This window comes from Prionailurus viverrinus, chromosome D4, assembly GCF_022837055.1.
Source record: "Prionailurus viverrinus isolate Anna chromosome D4, UM_Priviv_1.0, whole genome shotgun sequence".
Classification (NCBI taxonomy): Eukaryota; Metazoa; Chordata; class Mammalia; order Carnivora; family Felidae; genus Prionailurus; species Prionailurus viverrinus.
In genome coordinates, this window is record NC_062573.1 from 79,344,711 (window position 1) to 79,360,365 (window position 15,655).

Here is a 15,655-nt window from a genome sequence, read left to right on the forward strand (position 1 = left end):
GCAGTTTGACTACCACCTACTGCTCGAGACGTGATGAAAAGTAGTTCCAAGCCCCTTCTGCTCCACAAGTATCAAGCTGATAAGACCACAAGAACTCCTCAAACATGGCCTCAAGGTCAAGGGAGTAGGTAGCTCTCAGGCACATGGCTTTGCGTTTTGAGCCAACGATGGGAAGACTCAGAGCACAGCATAGGTAAATGGGTACCTCAGATTAAATATCTAGAGCGTTTTCCATTTCTTACAGAACGTGAGTGGAGCTGTCCTTTTTGGTAGAAAGAAGAACGATCAAGGGTAGGCGGTTACCTGTTTTATGTCAAGTCATAATTACGTTTACTGTGGCTACTGACCGTTCTTTGGAAAGCCACCTTCCCCTACTAGCCTAGAAGACAGTAAATGCCTCAAAGGGCCGTGATAAGGTCGGTAATGATGTTTATGATACATGTACCTGCCTTAGGAGAGCTGTTCAGGGTGTGCCTCTCTCTAGATGGTTAGTTGATAGACTCAACATGGTCGAGTGTGTTCCCTTCTACTTTAAGTCAAACTCAAGAGAGTTCTCAGGGCACAGCACGAAGACCACTTCCAAGACAAAGGGCCCAAAAATGCCTTCTGCAGAGGTGACGGAGGAGATGTATCTGTTGAGCAGAAGTGGTCCAGGGACATTTTTCCCCCCCTCTCCCCAGCTGAAGAATTTTTAGCTAGGAAATTGGAGGACTGATCGCTTTTTAGTTTGCAGACTTCACTGTAGCAGACATCTTGCTGGGTCATTTCACTCTGCCCTTTTCAATATGAATTGGTGTCCCTTGGCTAACCTGTTTTGTTGACTTAGCGGTAAAAGCTCTAAGCATGGCTAATGCCACCTGGTTAGATACACTAGCCCCGCAGCAGCAACGCCCTGAGAGGGCAGGTGATACCTTAAAGTTAGCCTATTTTTTTTCCTTCGCGTGACGTGTCCTGGGAAAGCTTAGGCCTGCTGGTTATATGGGGGCCCTAAATTAAGCACAAGGATGCCTGCTGGGTGCTGGGAGACTTAGTTCAGAGATGATGAAAAAAAAAAAAAAAGGAAGGGGGTGCTTAATGTTTGCTTGGAGAGCCTTTGACTTCTTTCTATTTTAAAATGTTCCATGGGTGGATAGAGTTAGGGAAGGGCATGCACGCTCTTGTTTTTAAAAGGTAACTTTGGGGACAGAAACTAGAAGATGGGGACCACTGGCTGGAGTGGATGATTTTGCCACCAACTCAGGTCTTCTGGGTTGGCCCTCCTGGCTAGGAGCCTTTATGTATATAGCCATTTATGTATATGCTTTTGGCGGTAGGGGGGTGGGGCCGGGCTTGCAACTTGCCCAGCAAAGGAGATGATAAAACCTTGCTGATAGACAACATTTACAAATTGCTTCGCGGGTGCGGATGTTATAACCTCACACTTCCCCCTAAATACGTTTGCAAATTACTTCACGTGTTACCACTTAATTCTTCCCACCAAATACTGTTGAGTTGTAGACAGCCCCTAGTCTTTCGTTTTTCTAAAGACTTCCCAAGACCTGACTTATTAACTCATCTGCAGGTTCCCTGAGTAGGTGGTAGAGTCATACTGGCGTCCCTTGTACTTCTGCTTATAACCACTGGACATCCATCTACTGAGCACCACCAGGCATGGCCAGGGGGTGGGGGTGGGGGGTGGACACAGTAACTACGGACTTGGTCCTTTCTTTCATGGCATTTGGTCTAGTGGGGAAGTCAGATCAGAAGATCAATGCTCCAGGGGCACCTGGGGTGGCTCAGTCAGGAAAGCGTCCGACTTCACCTCAGGTCATGATCTTACAGTTGGTAGGTTCGAGCCCCGGGTCAGGCTCTGTGCTGACAGCTCAGAGCCTGGAGCCTGCTTCGGATTCTGTGTCTCCCTCTCTCTCTGCCCTTCCCCCACTCAGGCTCTGTCTCTCTCTGTCTCTCAAAAATAAAAATAAACGTTAAAAAAAATTTTTTTTAAAAGATAATCAATGCTCCAAAGACAGCCTGGACTACAAGCTCTGGAGAGAAGTGAGCAGATCGGTATTAAGGGCTTAATCATACAACAGGCAGATAGCACCCAAAGGTCACAGGAGTTCTCCCCCGCTACGTGTGTGATAGCCTATGTTTTTCCAATCGTCCCCAAGCACTTAGACCTGAATCTGACCAAGCCAGACACTATTCCACCTCTGCAGATGATCTTACAAAAGTGACGAGATTCGAGCAAGAGTGGGTTGCTACCAACGTGACCAAAGAGCACTAAAACATGTCCAAAGTGAAATCCGGGTCCCCTACGTCAAATTTCTAACTTTACCAGTTAGCTGCTGCTACCGTTTCCCTGGGTCTTGGAAGCTTTCTACTCACAGGGAAATGAGGCTGACGTACCCTCACTGACACACTCCCCCCGGCAGATCAGTGTGGAAAGCGCACAGTTTTTAGGTAATAAAGTGGCACAAAGATGAGGTGACGGTACGCCCACAGGCAGAGGGAAGAGTGGATTTTATAGCATAGAGCCTCTCCACCCAGGAATACTCATCAGTGCCCAAAGAATCTTTAGAGGTCAGGAACCTGGTCCCAAGTTAGAAATTCTAGGCCCTTCCTAACGGGCCTAGAAGATATAGAGATGGAAACAGGCAGGTATGACAAGTATTCCCAGTACATGACACCCGTGTGACAGGCACAGGGGACCATGGTAAAGCAGCCAGACCTCACCTGGTTGGTCAAGAGAGGACCTGAGGGCCTCATTCAAGGGCAGACCTCTGTGCACACTTATCCAGTGGATAAGTGGACGGGAGTACCATGAGTAACAGTGAAGACACAGGCCTGGGGAAGGGGGTGGGTCCCTGGGTGTACTCGCAGCAGGTGGCTGGTGGGAACCAAGAGGGAAAAGTTGGGTGAAGTAGGGAGGGAGCAAGGCTCAGCCCTAGAGTGGTGAGAAGCCTAGAGGCGATACGACCCTTGGCTTTTCAGGCCACTCTAGGCTGCTTGAATCGCCGTGTCGATTTGGATGGAGACTGTGGCAACCCGGAGGCAGAGAAACTGGAGAGGAATTCACATCAAGTAAGGGATGAGAGCCTGGACAGGGCCAGGGCCTGATGGAGAAACATCAGGGGACAAGAACCAGGGCTCCCTACCGGACCACTGGTTTCGAGCAAGGGAAGGAGCCCCTCAAGAATAGGGCTCCTGGGGAAGAAAAGAGAGACTTTAGAACTTATATATGGTGCATGGCTGTTAAGGCATCTTGACTGAGTTTGACCTGCCTCAGGTTGTCACCATACTGTCAGCCTTAAGACCAGCATTTGTCACCTGTGTCCATCCAGTGATGGGCGGGACAGCTTATGGGGGCAAGAGATGTGCAGTCCAATCCCTAAAATGACATAGTCCCTTCTGCTGTAGTGGAATCTTAGCCTCCTAACCTTGAGGGAATGATTTCCGAGTGTGATCAGGGCCCAGCAACACCAGTTCTGTCTGGAAACTCAGAAATGCAAGTGGGGGCCCCACTCTGCTCCCAGTGCATTTGAAACTCTTGTGCTGACTTAGCCGTCCACCCGCCACAGAAACTAGTAGCTCCCCAATATGCCGCGACTTGGCCAATGTGCCCTAGACAAGAACCAAGCTCTGTAGTCCTTGTAGAAACCCCCCTCCCACCTCGCTGAAGATACTCCAGCAGCTTTTTCTTTTTAAATGAAAATGGGGGAGGGATGGAACACCATCCCTCAACAATAAGACTGTGTTAGGATAGCGTCATCCGGACAGGTGAGACTGCCTAATTCTGGATTGCTTTCAACTGACTCCACTACCTGAGTCGCCAAAAATCAACAAATATTCTAGCAGGAAGTAGTCCTGAGTTAGGTGTTTTAGATTGTGGGCATGCTCAGTGTCTGGAGACAGAATGCCCGGGTTCAAATTCTCTTACCACCCAAGGGCTGTACCTCCCCCCCTTCTGTGGACAGGTTTCCTGATACATAGATGGGGCATCGTAACGTTCAAAGTATACGATTCAGAATCTACCTCAATTAAAAGACTAAAGTCTTAGAGCTGCGTTTAGCAAACGATGTTTAAAAAATTATTTACCCACAGTTCCTGAGATTATGTGAATCTAATGTCAATGGAAACACAGTCAGTGGGACTGTAAGATTCACTTGTTTCAGTGAATGAGGAGGATTAACCTACGTATTTAACAGTTTTTCGCTGGTTATGGCAAGTGCTTTAGAGGCTGACTCGAGGGCAGGGACACAACATTTGTGCCTGACACTCAGGCTGTTTTCCTGACTTCCTGTCACTAACTAGCCTCCTCTCCCGAGAGAGAAAACTGCTTTGCTGACTCAGAAGTCAGCTTGTCCTGAGAGGAGTTTTAGCCTGTAAATAGAAAGATTGGCATTAAAGTAGCAGCGAAAGTGAGCGGGACTAAAAATAAATGCCCTCGGTGGCCCCAGAAGTAGCAAAACAAATGGACTCAAGAAATTCCTGTAGATAACACCCGTGTGCTCCAGCGATGAGAGAGAGAGAGACATCTGAATGCTTGGCCCTGCTGGTCCCAGCACAGTGACAGCCTGAGCCCCTTGGTGCAGGTTCAAATTCATACCTCAGCCCGATACTCAGAAACCCCTCTGCACTCAGGGCCGCCCGGAGCCCTCTTGGGAAATGCATAGCCCACGTTGAAGGGCTTGTATTTACTGTGAGATCCGTACAGTTCAATGAAGCTTCCATACTGTTCTTCCCTGTTAACCTTTGTGCGGAAAGACAGACAACAGCAGATCGACTTCTATAGGCATTTAAAACTCTGAATTTCTTGGAGCCAGTCAATTGCCAACCTGTCTGGGAAGCAGCATTCACTCTTTAGGTAAACGAGGTTCCTGGGACAAGGGTGCCTTGAACTAAGTTTGCAGGGTCTGATTCCACATGTGCGAGTGACAGAATTAGGCAGCTGGCCTTTGACAGACACTCCTGGGCCTTCGTTCATGCACGATAATGCAAACAGCTGTGACTAGGTCCATAGGTGGCTACCTACAAGCGACTTCCTACCCACTGACCCAAAAGGGGAGGGATATTCATTCTTAAGTAGCAGAGCTAAAAGAAAACCCAGATCTAGGCCAACAGTTTGAGGTCTTAAAGCAACAGAAAGAGCCCTTTTTAAATCCTTAAACACAAAACTCCTGTGTTGAAAAGAAAGCCTTCCCGGTGGAAACAGGTGGATTCCCCTGGTTCGTGACCAGGTTCCCCACGGTCATGGCCTTTCTCCCTGGTTCAACCACCCTTTTGGTGCTAAGGCATTCCCATGAAACCTCATGGCTCTGAGGAACCTGCCAAAAAACACATTTACTCCAACTGTTCTCCTTTCTGAGCTAAGAGACGCTGGGATACAGATGTCTAGAGCCTCTACTTACAGGGTTATTTTTTGAGGCATCGGCGGCCTTAGCTTAGCCTAAGAATTAACAGCACCTTGGGTATAGATGATTGCAAGCTCACCCCGTTTGCTTTATGCAAGACTAATGCTGAACCTGAGACTTAACTGTCATGGATGAAAATAGACTACAGGTCCACAATCCTGTAATCCCCCAAAAGCTTTGGAAACCAAAAGCTTCTTAACTTGTTTGGTGCTTTCGGTTCTCCCGGAGCTGTGTACGGCCACATTGCCAGCTGAGCACCAAAACGGGTGAGGGAGAATCTTTCTGAAACCTGGAAAGAAGACCCACAGCCCTGCAGCCTGGCTGAGGTCACAGCAGTCGAGATTCTGGCGTCAAAGCCCTGGTTGCTGTGCACGAGGCAGGGGTTAAACCGAATGGGGAAGACTTCCTGCCCAGGAGGCATCTCTCACAACTGAGTGCTTAGATAACAAGAAACTGAGGCAGGGCCAAAAAGACTTAAGGTCTTTACTCACCTCTCTTTAAAGAAGGCATCCTTTATAAGGCAGCCAGCCAGCCTTACCCACCCCCACCCCGACCCTGCTCCCCTTTTAAACAAGCAGCAACAGTCAATAGCTTGTCTCCACATCTAACCCCCATGGTAATGGAGAATCTTGTGTGTGTCCCGGCAAAACATACTTTTATGACAGTCGGGCAGAAGCTTGGGTGAAGTAGAAATATCTGAGATCACAAAAGGTAGAAAGTAAACTTCTGTTTGTCTTATGGCCTTGGAATACACACGAAGGAAACAGTTATGACTCCTGGTGTCAGCTCAGGTCATGGTATCACAGTTCGTGAGTTCGAGCCCCGCGTGGGGGCTCTGCACAGGCAGCGTGGATCCTGCTTGGGATTCTGTCTCCCTCTCTCCCTGCCCCTCCCTGTGCACTCACGCACGCTCTCTCTCTCTCTCTCTCTCAAAATAAATAAACAAACAAACAAACAAACTTAAAAAAGAAAAGGCTAATATCTGTCCAGAGTCTGCTCAGGATCTGCCCTTAAAGCAGCATTGCTGAAATTTTAGTGTCACTTAGGACTGACTGTTGGCTACAGCTGTGTTCAGAGACCCTCCTTAAAGGTGCCGGTGAACCCAACGCCAGACTTACTGTACTGTGTGCCTGTCCCGCATCCCTGGCCAGCTTGGATGTCCATGTACTCTGCGGCTTCCAAACTCACTGTCACGATCTTTCGGTACCTCGCCCTCGGAAAAGCGACATTTGACACCTACTTTCTTCTCCCCGTCCAAGCCTGATTGTGCGGTTACCTTTTGGGCACTGTAGATATCCATGTCGGAGTTTGTGGCTCATTTTGACTCAACAACCTTTGGCACTAAAACCTTGAGAAACAAATTCAGAGCCTTCCCGTCTCCACAGCGTCCTCATGGCAACCTGACTGGTCTTCCCAACCATATTTCTATCGATGTTCTCTGATGACTGACTGTTCTTTGTCTGCTTTTCACATAGAGTACTCTAAGTAGATCCTGACCAGTCCTATAGCCCTCAGAAGTCGTGGGGACAGAGAACTGAAGCCAGTGGCCCCTAGAGCAGCACTGGGAACAGTCACAATCTGTCGAGACTATATGCCTGGTGTGGGGGGGAGGCAGCCACTCCAAATCGGTTAGGAGTATAAAAATCAGCAGGTACCACTTCCTGGCAACAACATCTACCCTTCTTTTTTTAACTTTTTAAAAAATATATATTTATTTTTGAGAGAGAGAGAGACAGACAGACAGACCAGGAGCAGGGGAGGGGCAGGGAGAGAGGGAAACACAGAATCCAAAGCAGGCTCCAGGCTCCGAGCTGTCAGCACGGAGCCCGACGTGGGGCTCGAACCCACGAATCCTGAGACTGTGACCTGAGCCAAAGTCGGGCGCTTAACAGACTGAGCCACCCAGGCACCCCAACACCTACCGTTCTGGATCCCTGACACCTTACCCCCAATAACCTACTTGTGGAATGAACACATAGTATGAAACACAGGTAGGGAATGCCATCAAACCACACTGCTTTGTAGCTGGGGCCCCGCTTAGCTAGACCCTTGACAACAGAATGGCCCATACAGCTACCGATACATTTAGTAGCTAAGAATGTACATTCATAGGGCAAAGCTGACTTGGACCAAAATTCGTGTCCGCCAGGGAATTAGCCACACGGGTCTAGAATGCCCCCGGACAGTGGGGAGGAGCTGAACGCAGGGAGGCCAAGGAGAGTATTGTGTACTCAGCACAAGAGTTCTAGTCTGTGCTTGGCACTGTCCCATCTGCTCTCAGGCCAGCAACGCCACAGCTGCAGATACTGAAAGGTGGCAGGGCATCGGAGGGCTTTCTGCCTGGAAGGCCTCCCTAAGTAATCTGTACGAGCCACAGGGAACCTCTCATCTTCTCACCTCTTTGCAGTATATACTTGCATTAAGCAACCAGATCCTTGCCTTTGAGCTCGAAGAAATCGCATCCTCCAGAAGGACAGACATGATAATGGTAGGAAACACCTGAATGCTAGCTGTCCCATGCCAGGCAAAAAAAAAAAAAAGACGCTCGACTTACAAGTATGAGTGTATACCACTGTGTGAAGTAAATACCCATCAGAAAATGGAGATTCAGAGAAATAGACCCCAGGTCTGTGGTTCTACCCGCCCTTCCCCACCCCCATCACTAAAAAGGATCTCTTCACCTCTCAACTGTACCTTCTTGATCTTTGTCCTTGAGCCATTTTGTAAGCTTGTCTTTTTCTAATTAGACCTCAAATCCTAAGATGAAGAGCCATGTAGTAAACCTCTATTCTGTCCCCTCCGTGCTACCCCTTCTAAATCTCCCTTAGTCTGCTTGTAATAAGGGGCATCCTCTGTGAATCACAGTATAGAATATGGCCAAGAAATGCTATTAATGGATTAGGATTTGGCTGTGTGATTATAGCTACATGAATGAATTAAAGGAGGGAAAACAAAGCTAGAGGCAGGTGAAGCCCAACCCCACTCCCCGTGTTTTCTGGACAACCCAGGTTCCTTCTTTCTTGGTCTGGCTCCATTAGCCCAGGATCACTACTGCAGACACCGGGGCAACTTTTCACGAGCCAGAAAGGAAAAATGGGCAGGAAAATGGGATCCCTGTCCCTTCGAGGACAGTTCCCAAAAGTCCTATTTACTATTTCTGTTGATATTCCAGTAGCCAGACCTTAGCCCCATCCATGGCTATGCCTCACTGCAAGACAGGCTGGGAAATCTAGTCTTCCCCAGATGGCATGTGCCCAGCTAAGAACTCAGTCACAGTCAGTCGTTGCTCCAGTGCCCACCCCACCCTGGCCCCTAGAATGTTCTACCTGCCGAGTCTGCAGCTGCCCCTCCAAGAAGGACCCTATCCACAGGTTTTGGGGTAACTTGCATGTCTGAATTACCACACTTGTATCCCAGCTTAGCTAAGCGCTCCCTCCTGATTTTAGGAAGAAAAGCCAAATGTGAACCATCCCAATTCCAGTGCACAAATGGCCGCTGTATCACATTGTTGTGGAAATGTGATGGGGACGAAGACTGTGCTGACGGCAGCGATGAAAAGAACTGTGGTAAGTAAAGAGCCTGACAGCATCACTGGCCTCCCCACGAGGACACATGCATTTACCGTGACACTCTTTCTAAATGTATTGAGGTTCGGAAACTATGATCCATGGCTAAGAATTGCCCTGAAATAGATTGATTGAGTGATAAATAAATAGATAAATAAATAAATAAATAAATAAATAAATAGGGTGCCTGAGGGGCTCAGTTAAGAATCCAGCTCTTAGCCAAAGCATAAGAGACTGTTAAAAACTGAGAACAAACTGAGGGTTGATGGGGGGTGGGAGGGAGGGGAGGGTGGGTGATAGGTATTGAGGAGGGCACCTTTTGGGATGAGCACTGGGTGTTGTATGGAAACCAATTTGACAATAAATTTCATATATTGAAAAATAAATAAATAAATAAATAAATAAATAAATCACTAAAAAAAAAAAAAAAAAGAATCCGGCTCTTAATCTCAACTCAGGTCATCATCTTGAGGTTCATGAGTTCGAGCCCCGCATCAGGCTCTGCGCTGACAGCACGGAGCTTGCTTGGAATTCTCTCTGCACCTCTCCTGCTCATGCACTCTCTCTCCCTCTCAAAATAAATTAACATTTTAAAAGATATATTAAAAATTATTTATTTTAATACATTTTTTTATTTTTATTTTTAGTTAATAAATATAAATATATTCAATATATATTTCATATATATCATATATGTTAAATACTTAAATATATAATATCAAATATAATAAAAGTATTTAAGTATATTTAATATATTTTATATATTAAAAATATATAAAAACTCCAAAGAGTCTATACGTCCTGGTCTAGAGGAATATAGTTGAATGTTTGACATGGGGCTATCAACCTGAGTGTGGGACGTGGAAGATCAAGTGGAGGTGCTTTCAAATGACAGGACCTGTTTGTAGATCAGGCAAACATGTGGTAGAGGAAGCAAGGAGAGGGGACCCCAGGACCCGAAGCAGAGACAGACAGAAGCCTGCTTGGAACAGACTTCCTTTTATTTAATTCTCAAATGGCTCTGATCCCCACCCCTGAAAATAAAGCAAGCCACGAGCAGGAAGAAATCCCCTAAGGTTTTATAAGGTTAATAAACTCCTGGCATAGAAAATACAGGCCAGTGAAGATCATAGATCAGATAAGGATTTTTTTTTTTTAATTCTCTGCCTACCACAGCTGGTAATTCTAAAGCGTTAAGCAGAGTGGAAGACAGTCTTTCCCCAGGAAAGAGGGGATATACCATCATAGGCATTGATCAGCATCTATCCAAAGATCATTGTGAGAATGCCCCTATGCAATCTGTGTACCCTCGTGTTGAGCCACCACAGCTGAGAAATACATATCAAGGTGGCACGGAGGTACCCTGAATATATGCCCCAGTTTGCTTTTTGATCCCTTTGTTCTGTGGTGTAAAAGTCCTGAAACGATGTTGTGTACGAATGCCGGGGACAACACTGTCATTTGCCTCTTAAAAGATGTTATATACACATGTCCGCTGTACAAATTAGAAACACACAAGAAAAATAGAAGCCAAATGTAGATTGCATCAATTGCCATCTCGTTATGCCTTTCTCTGCTTTTTCATGCATCATTACAAAAATGGCACAGTCTAAGCATCATGGCAGACGATCTTATGCTTGAGCTCGCCGAGCAATAGCAGAGGTGTTTGTACATCGAAATAGGGACTAGCAGCTCATTTGGAAACAACAGAAAGTCCTTTCTAGTCTCAGGGAAGAAACTCATCTCCAGTCTCAGGACCAAGAGTCTTCCTGGCATCAATATGCCCCTATTTACACCCTAAAACTGGGATTTTAGTCTATCCTACAAGACATGGAGTTCTTGCCACTGCTAGGTTACGTAGGTGATATAAATCCTTCACGAAGTATCTCCCTGCAAGGACTCACTCTTGGCAACTCTTCTTTTGGAAAGTAACAATTCTTCCTGTATTCCCAAATGTATATTTGGCAAGACCCATTGTTCTTTGTCTTTCATTGTTCTTTCCAGAAGCCTCCTTTTACCATCTAACTTGGTAGCACCTAACCTGGGGCCTCTTAGGGGTCACCACTGGCTTTTCCTAAAAATAGTCTCCACCTCAGTAACTTCCAGACACACAGCAGGAAGATTGAGAAGATCTGAGGAGGTAGATGTAGTTATCACTCACAATCACATGAGGTGGTAAAAATTAAATATATCCTTGGCCAGAATTGGTCTCTGCCTCGTGGTTCTGAAGGTAGAGAAGGAACATGGGAGCCCTGCCCAGGGAAGCTCTGAATGCTTGTTTTGAGATCTTCCTCCCTGGAAGAAAAAGGCAGCAGAAATGCTTCAAACTCAGAAAGCCTTGTAGTATTCTTCCTATCCAGCCTCTTGATGCTGAACTTGGTTGCAATTTCAGCAGGGCTGTTTCTTTCCAGCGTGTCGACCAGCATTTTCAGTCAGTTGAAGGGGAGACTCCAGAAGCCAGGTGCTTCCGTGGGTCTCAGTAACTCATTGTTTTATGAGTGTTGGGCTGATCTGATTAATCAGTAACTTTAGCTCTCCGAGGAGGAAACAGGTAGCCCTCCTTCCCGGTGGCACACCTGAATCTCTATCCACCTCTTCAGGTCCCATTCCAACAGCCTTTCTTGACCCTCCCAGACTGTGTTCAGAATGGAGAGAGACAAACTCAAGCAATTTGTCTGTCCCTGTTTCTATTTTGCCGTCACACTTTGCAAGAGTCTCCCCTCTTGCCCATCCCTATACCATTTTAATCTGTCTTCAAACCAGTGTGGTCTCCTTCAAGCCATTTCCTGCCTCCTCTTCCTGAGGACCATCACAGGTTGAATTGCAGCAAGCAGCTCTATGGATGTTCTAGCACCTTCCTACATGTGCGGGAGCACACGGGCCCTGGATATGGCCTTCACCATTAATACTGGGGTTTGAGTATTTCAGGGATTTCACAAACAGGTGCGAATCCAAGAGCCAATGTGGCTTTTCTTGTTTCCTTGGCTACACAATTCAAGGAGATGAATAATCCTTTTCAGATCATCATGATTCATCACCACAATGTGAGTTCTCGGAATTGACCATAGTCACGGTTTCCCCTGCCGCCCGGCGTCTGAGGCGAAACGAGAGCGGCCCTGTACTTTAGCGTCCCCTACACCCTGCAAGTTGTATGTAGCTCAAATCCTGGACCTGAAGCAGTCCCTTTCAAGTTTTTAGCAAATTAATGGGGTTTATGCTGATTTACCAGTACAGAATATTCGTTCGAGAAGATCTTAAACTGGAAATTTAGGTAGAGAGTACAGGCACGTGAGAGAACAACAACATAGCCTGGGAAGGATGAGCCTAGAACACCCTGTGCGGCTGCTTACTGAGATTCCTCTTTCTGACTCCCTTGTGGAGAAGGTGACCAAGCCACCCGGCTGGTTTAAGAGAGTCCAGGTTTATGCTTACCTTCCTGGTATTTAACAGTGTCCCCTTCCTCCTGAGATTTTCCTTATTTGGACAACAACCTGAGTCACCAAAATTCTAGGAGAAAAGTCCTGCCCTAGTAGGAATTCACAGACACGTGATACCTTGTTATAGGCGACTTTCACTGTAGGCCTCAGAGAGACTGGTAGCTTCCACAGCGGCTTCGGTGACTTTCAGTCAGTCGATGTTAGTCTGTCTCTAGGACTCTAAATGTGACTTCTTTCGTCCTCGTGTTTAAGCTTTTTCTGTTTCTTACTGGGCGGGTTCCTCCACCCCAACAGACCTGTAGGAGTGACAGTATTCAGTCCTGAAGCGTGTCCCAGCTCTACACTAAACCCGTGGGCTGTTTAGAGAAGCCCCTAGAACAAGTGTACTGTGATCCAGTCATAGGATGGAATGTTTGGCTTTTAAACCTTAGGAGGTTATTTGAATGGCTTGGAAGAAATGCATAAAAGCATGAAACTATGACTTACACTCAACAATATGAAACTTGCAAGAAGTTCATTAGGAGGTATCCCTGAGCTGTCAGGGAATGAGCAACCTTACCGTGACTTCTGTCCCCTCCAGCTCTCTCAAGTGGGCCCCTTTCTCCTCTGGAAAAGTGAAAATAGGTTTTTCTAGTGTTTTCCTGGATACTGTCAGTTGAGAGCCAATTGACTCAGCCTTATTGTTAGAAGCCAGCGTACCAGCATTCATTTTTACCCCCCATGGGAATATAAGCTCTTGGGTGACTTCGACTTTAACCCTGCAAATACACTTTTGTAGTGAAGAAGACATGTGCCGAGTCGGACTTTGTTTGCAACAATGGCCAATGTGTCCCCAGCCGGTGGCAGTGTGACGGAGATCCCGATTGTGAAGACGGCTCTGACGAAAGCCCCGAACAGTGCCGTGAGTGACTGCTTTGGACCTTAACGTTTCCAGGCTGGTTTGTGTCTCAGAGCTCCAAGTATGGTTTCATCTGAAACTTGGTTGTAGTTTCCCTTTGCCGACCGTGATGTGTAGGCCCTTTGACTCCAAGGTCAGTCGAGTCACGAACAGTCGATCCGTGTCCTTTAAAGAATGTTCTCCCTAGTCTAACAAGACTCACGTCCTCTTGGGTAGCTTCAGTATTGAATATTTACGACGGAAGCCAGCAGATTTGATGAAGAACTCCTTGACTAGGTGCATAGATTGCAAATGTTTGGTAATCAGGACTCCAAGCAGATTGTACTGTGGTCCTGGAAGCTGAGCTATATGAAGGACCACTTGCGCCAAGGATAAGCTTTTAGATGCACAGCTTAGGCGATTGGGAAAAAAAAAATCAATTACTGATGGGGTAAGGTGGCTAAATATAGGGGGACATCGTGATTTTTAACAAACGTGTTACCTAACGTTATTGAAGTAGGGTAAAGCTTACAGCTTGTTCTTAAATAAGAGAAACCTCATAGGTATTCAAAGGTCTGTGTCCTTAGGCTGATATTCAGGAAATGGTCTGTGACATCACAGAAGAGGAGGATTTGGGACAGATAAATTGGGATCCTTTGACTGTCGTGGTGAAGCATGTCTTGGCGTTCATTTCAAAGCAGGAGAGACCTGTGAAAGCACTGAACACTCAGTCCCAATAGGAGCGAAGTTTAGGTCTGGAATAGGATTTACAAAACACAGTGAAGCAGAAAGGAAGCTAAATGTGTCCATCTCAGTTTTCTAGGCAAGAAATAAGGGGAGGGATCAGAACATTGGTCAAGGCAGGTAAGTCCCCACAGGTAAAGACAGGTTCCACAAAGATGTGGCCCTGAGGATGGCCCGCTGAGGTCAACCTTCAGGAGCCGTCCCGTTTTGCCAGTCTAAAGTAGGTTGTGAAGAAGCCTATAAAGGAATCTAGTCAAAGGAAGACTTCACAGGTGTTAGACCTTCCAGCCTTTAATGAAGTTGGCATCGGGTGACCTTATCTGATATCCGATATAAAAAAAAAAAAAAAAAAAAAAAAAGGTCAAGGAGCAGGCCGGCCAGTAAGCCTAACCATGCCAAGTGAAACAAAAGCCAGGACTGAGCGCGCCATGGAACCTTGAAGGAGTAACACGGTCCAGGCTCTCAGGTGCACTGCCAGGTGGCACAGGTTGGCAGGGCTCCCGAGCCGCCCCGGGCTTCCGCCACGGTAGGTCCGATCGCATCCGCCGGCCAGGCCGCTGAGGTGCAGGTGTGACCACTCACAGGCAGCACAGGAACAGCAGCTTTGCCCTGATGAGTTTGGAGGCTCTTTTGAGACTGTATATCGTCAACAGATATGAGAACGTGCCGCATTAATGAAATCAGCTGTGGCGCCCGCTCCACTCAGTGTATCCCCGTGTCCTGGAGATGTGATGGTGAACACGATTGTGACAGTGGAGAAGATGAAGAGAACTGTGGTAAGAAGACCAGTGTGGAGTGGCTTGTATCCCAGAGACCCCTTTTCTCAAGGGTGGGCAGGGAAGCTCCCCGGAGCGTGAAGAGAACAGCTCCGTTGACGCGCTTTTCCGTGATCTCACTCTCTGCTCGACTCCTTGGCTTTCCTCACTGCCCTGAAACTCGGCCACACGTTCCCATGGTAACTGACCACGGCTTGCTTCGGGGTTTCTTCTAGGCAGATAGAGAGAAGCAGGTAAGTCATTCAGGGCACTAGCGTTTAGAAGCAGCTCAGTGAAGCCACAGAATCGTGCGGCGGGCTCCAGTCTCCGTCAGGACAGGAAGTCGTGGGCCTTCCTCACTGGGGCTCGATGAAACGAGGAGGGGACTAGGGCCAGAAAGCTTATTCCTCGGTCTCCGGTGGGTCTGCTGATTGGAATAAATTACGTGAACATCACACAAGCCTTTCATAGCCCCCCACGCCCACGCTAGATTCTAGCTCGACCTTTCCCAAGGGTAACTTGGTGCACAAACGTTCGTTCACATCTTGCCAGCACGTGCCCAAAGAAAACTCCATCCCACCGATGGTACTTTTGTCTCTTCTCACAGTCCCTGCCTGTAAAAACGAGCTCGGTTTCCTATGCTTTCACGTGTCTGTTCCTGGAAAATGTGTAATAAAGTGCCGCATGTCTCAGGCCAGGCCCTGGGAAAATACCTAGGTTGAACAAACACTGCTCTGAGCACTCTTTCAAGCTACCGCCCTTTTATAGGGCCCAGAAAGCTGCACCTCCCAGGTCTGACGGGCACGGGCCTCCTGATGCAGCAGACTAAGTGAGCTGAGGGTGTTTGCAGTCGAAACGTCCATCTTGCGTGTGTACAAGTCGA

At 47.3% G+C, this 15,655-nt stretch overlaps 1 protein-coding gene and 1 long non-coding RNA gene across 4 annotated transcripts in view; one reads left to right on the plus strand and one right to left on the minus strand.

Moving 5' to 3' along the window:
- LOC125150124 (uncharacterized) overlaps positions 1–15,655 on the minus strand; it is a 191,388-nt gene that overhangs the window by 43,835 nt on the left and 131,898 nt on the right. The gene's annotated exons all lie outside the window — the stretch shown is intronic.
- The window catches only part of VLDLR (very low density lipoprotein receptor), a 31,130-nt gene that overhangs the window by 3,649 nt on the left and 11,826 nt on the right, over positions 1–15,655 (plus strand). For both annotated transcript variants that reach the window (XM_047829496.1, XM_047829497.1), the window contains 3 exons: positions 8,840–8,959; positions 13,175–13,297; positions 14,671–14,793. In XM_047829496.1, the coding sequence (XP_047685452.1) occupies positions 8,840–8,959; positions 13,175–13,297; positions 14,671–14,793 (366 nt within the window). The remainder of the gene's footprint in view (positions 1–8,839; positions 8,960–13,174; positions 13,298–14,670; positions 14,794–15,655) is intronic.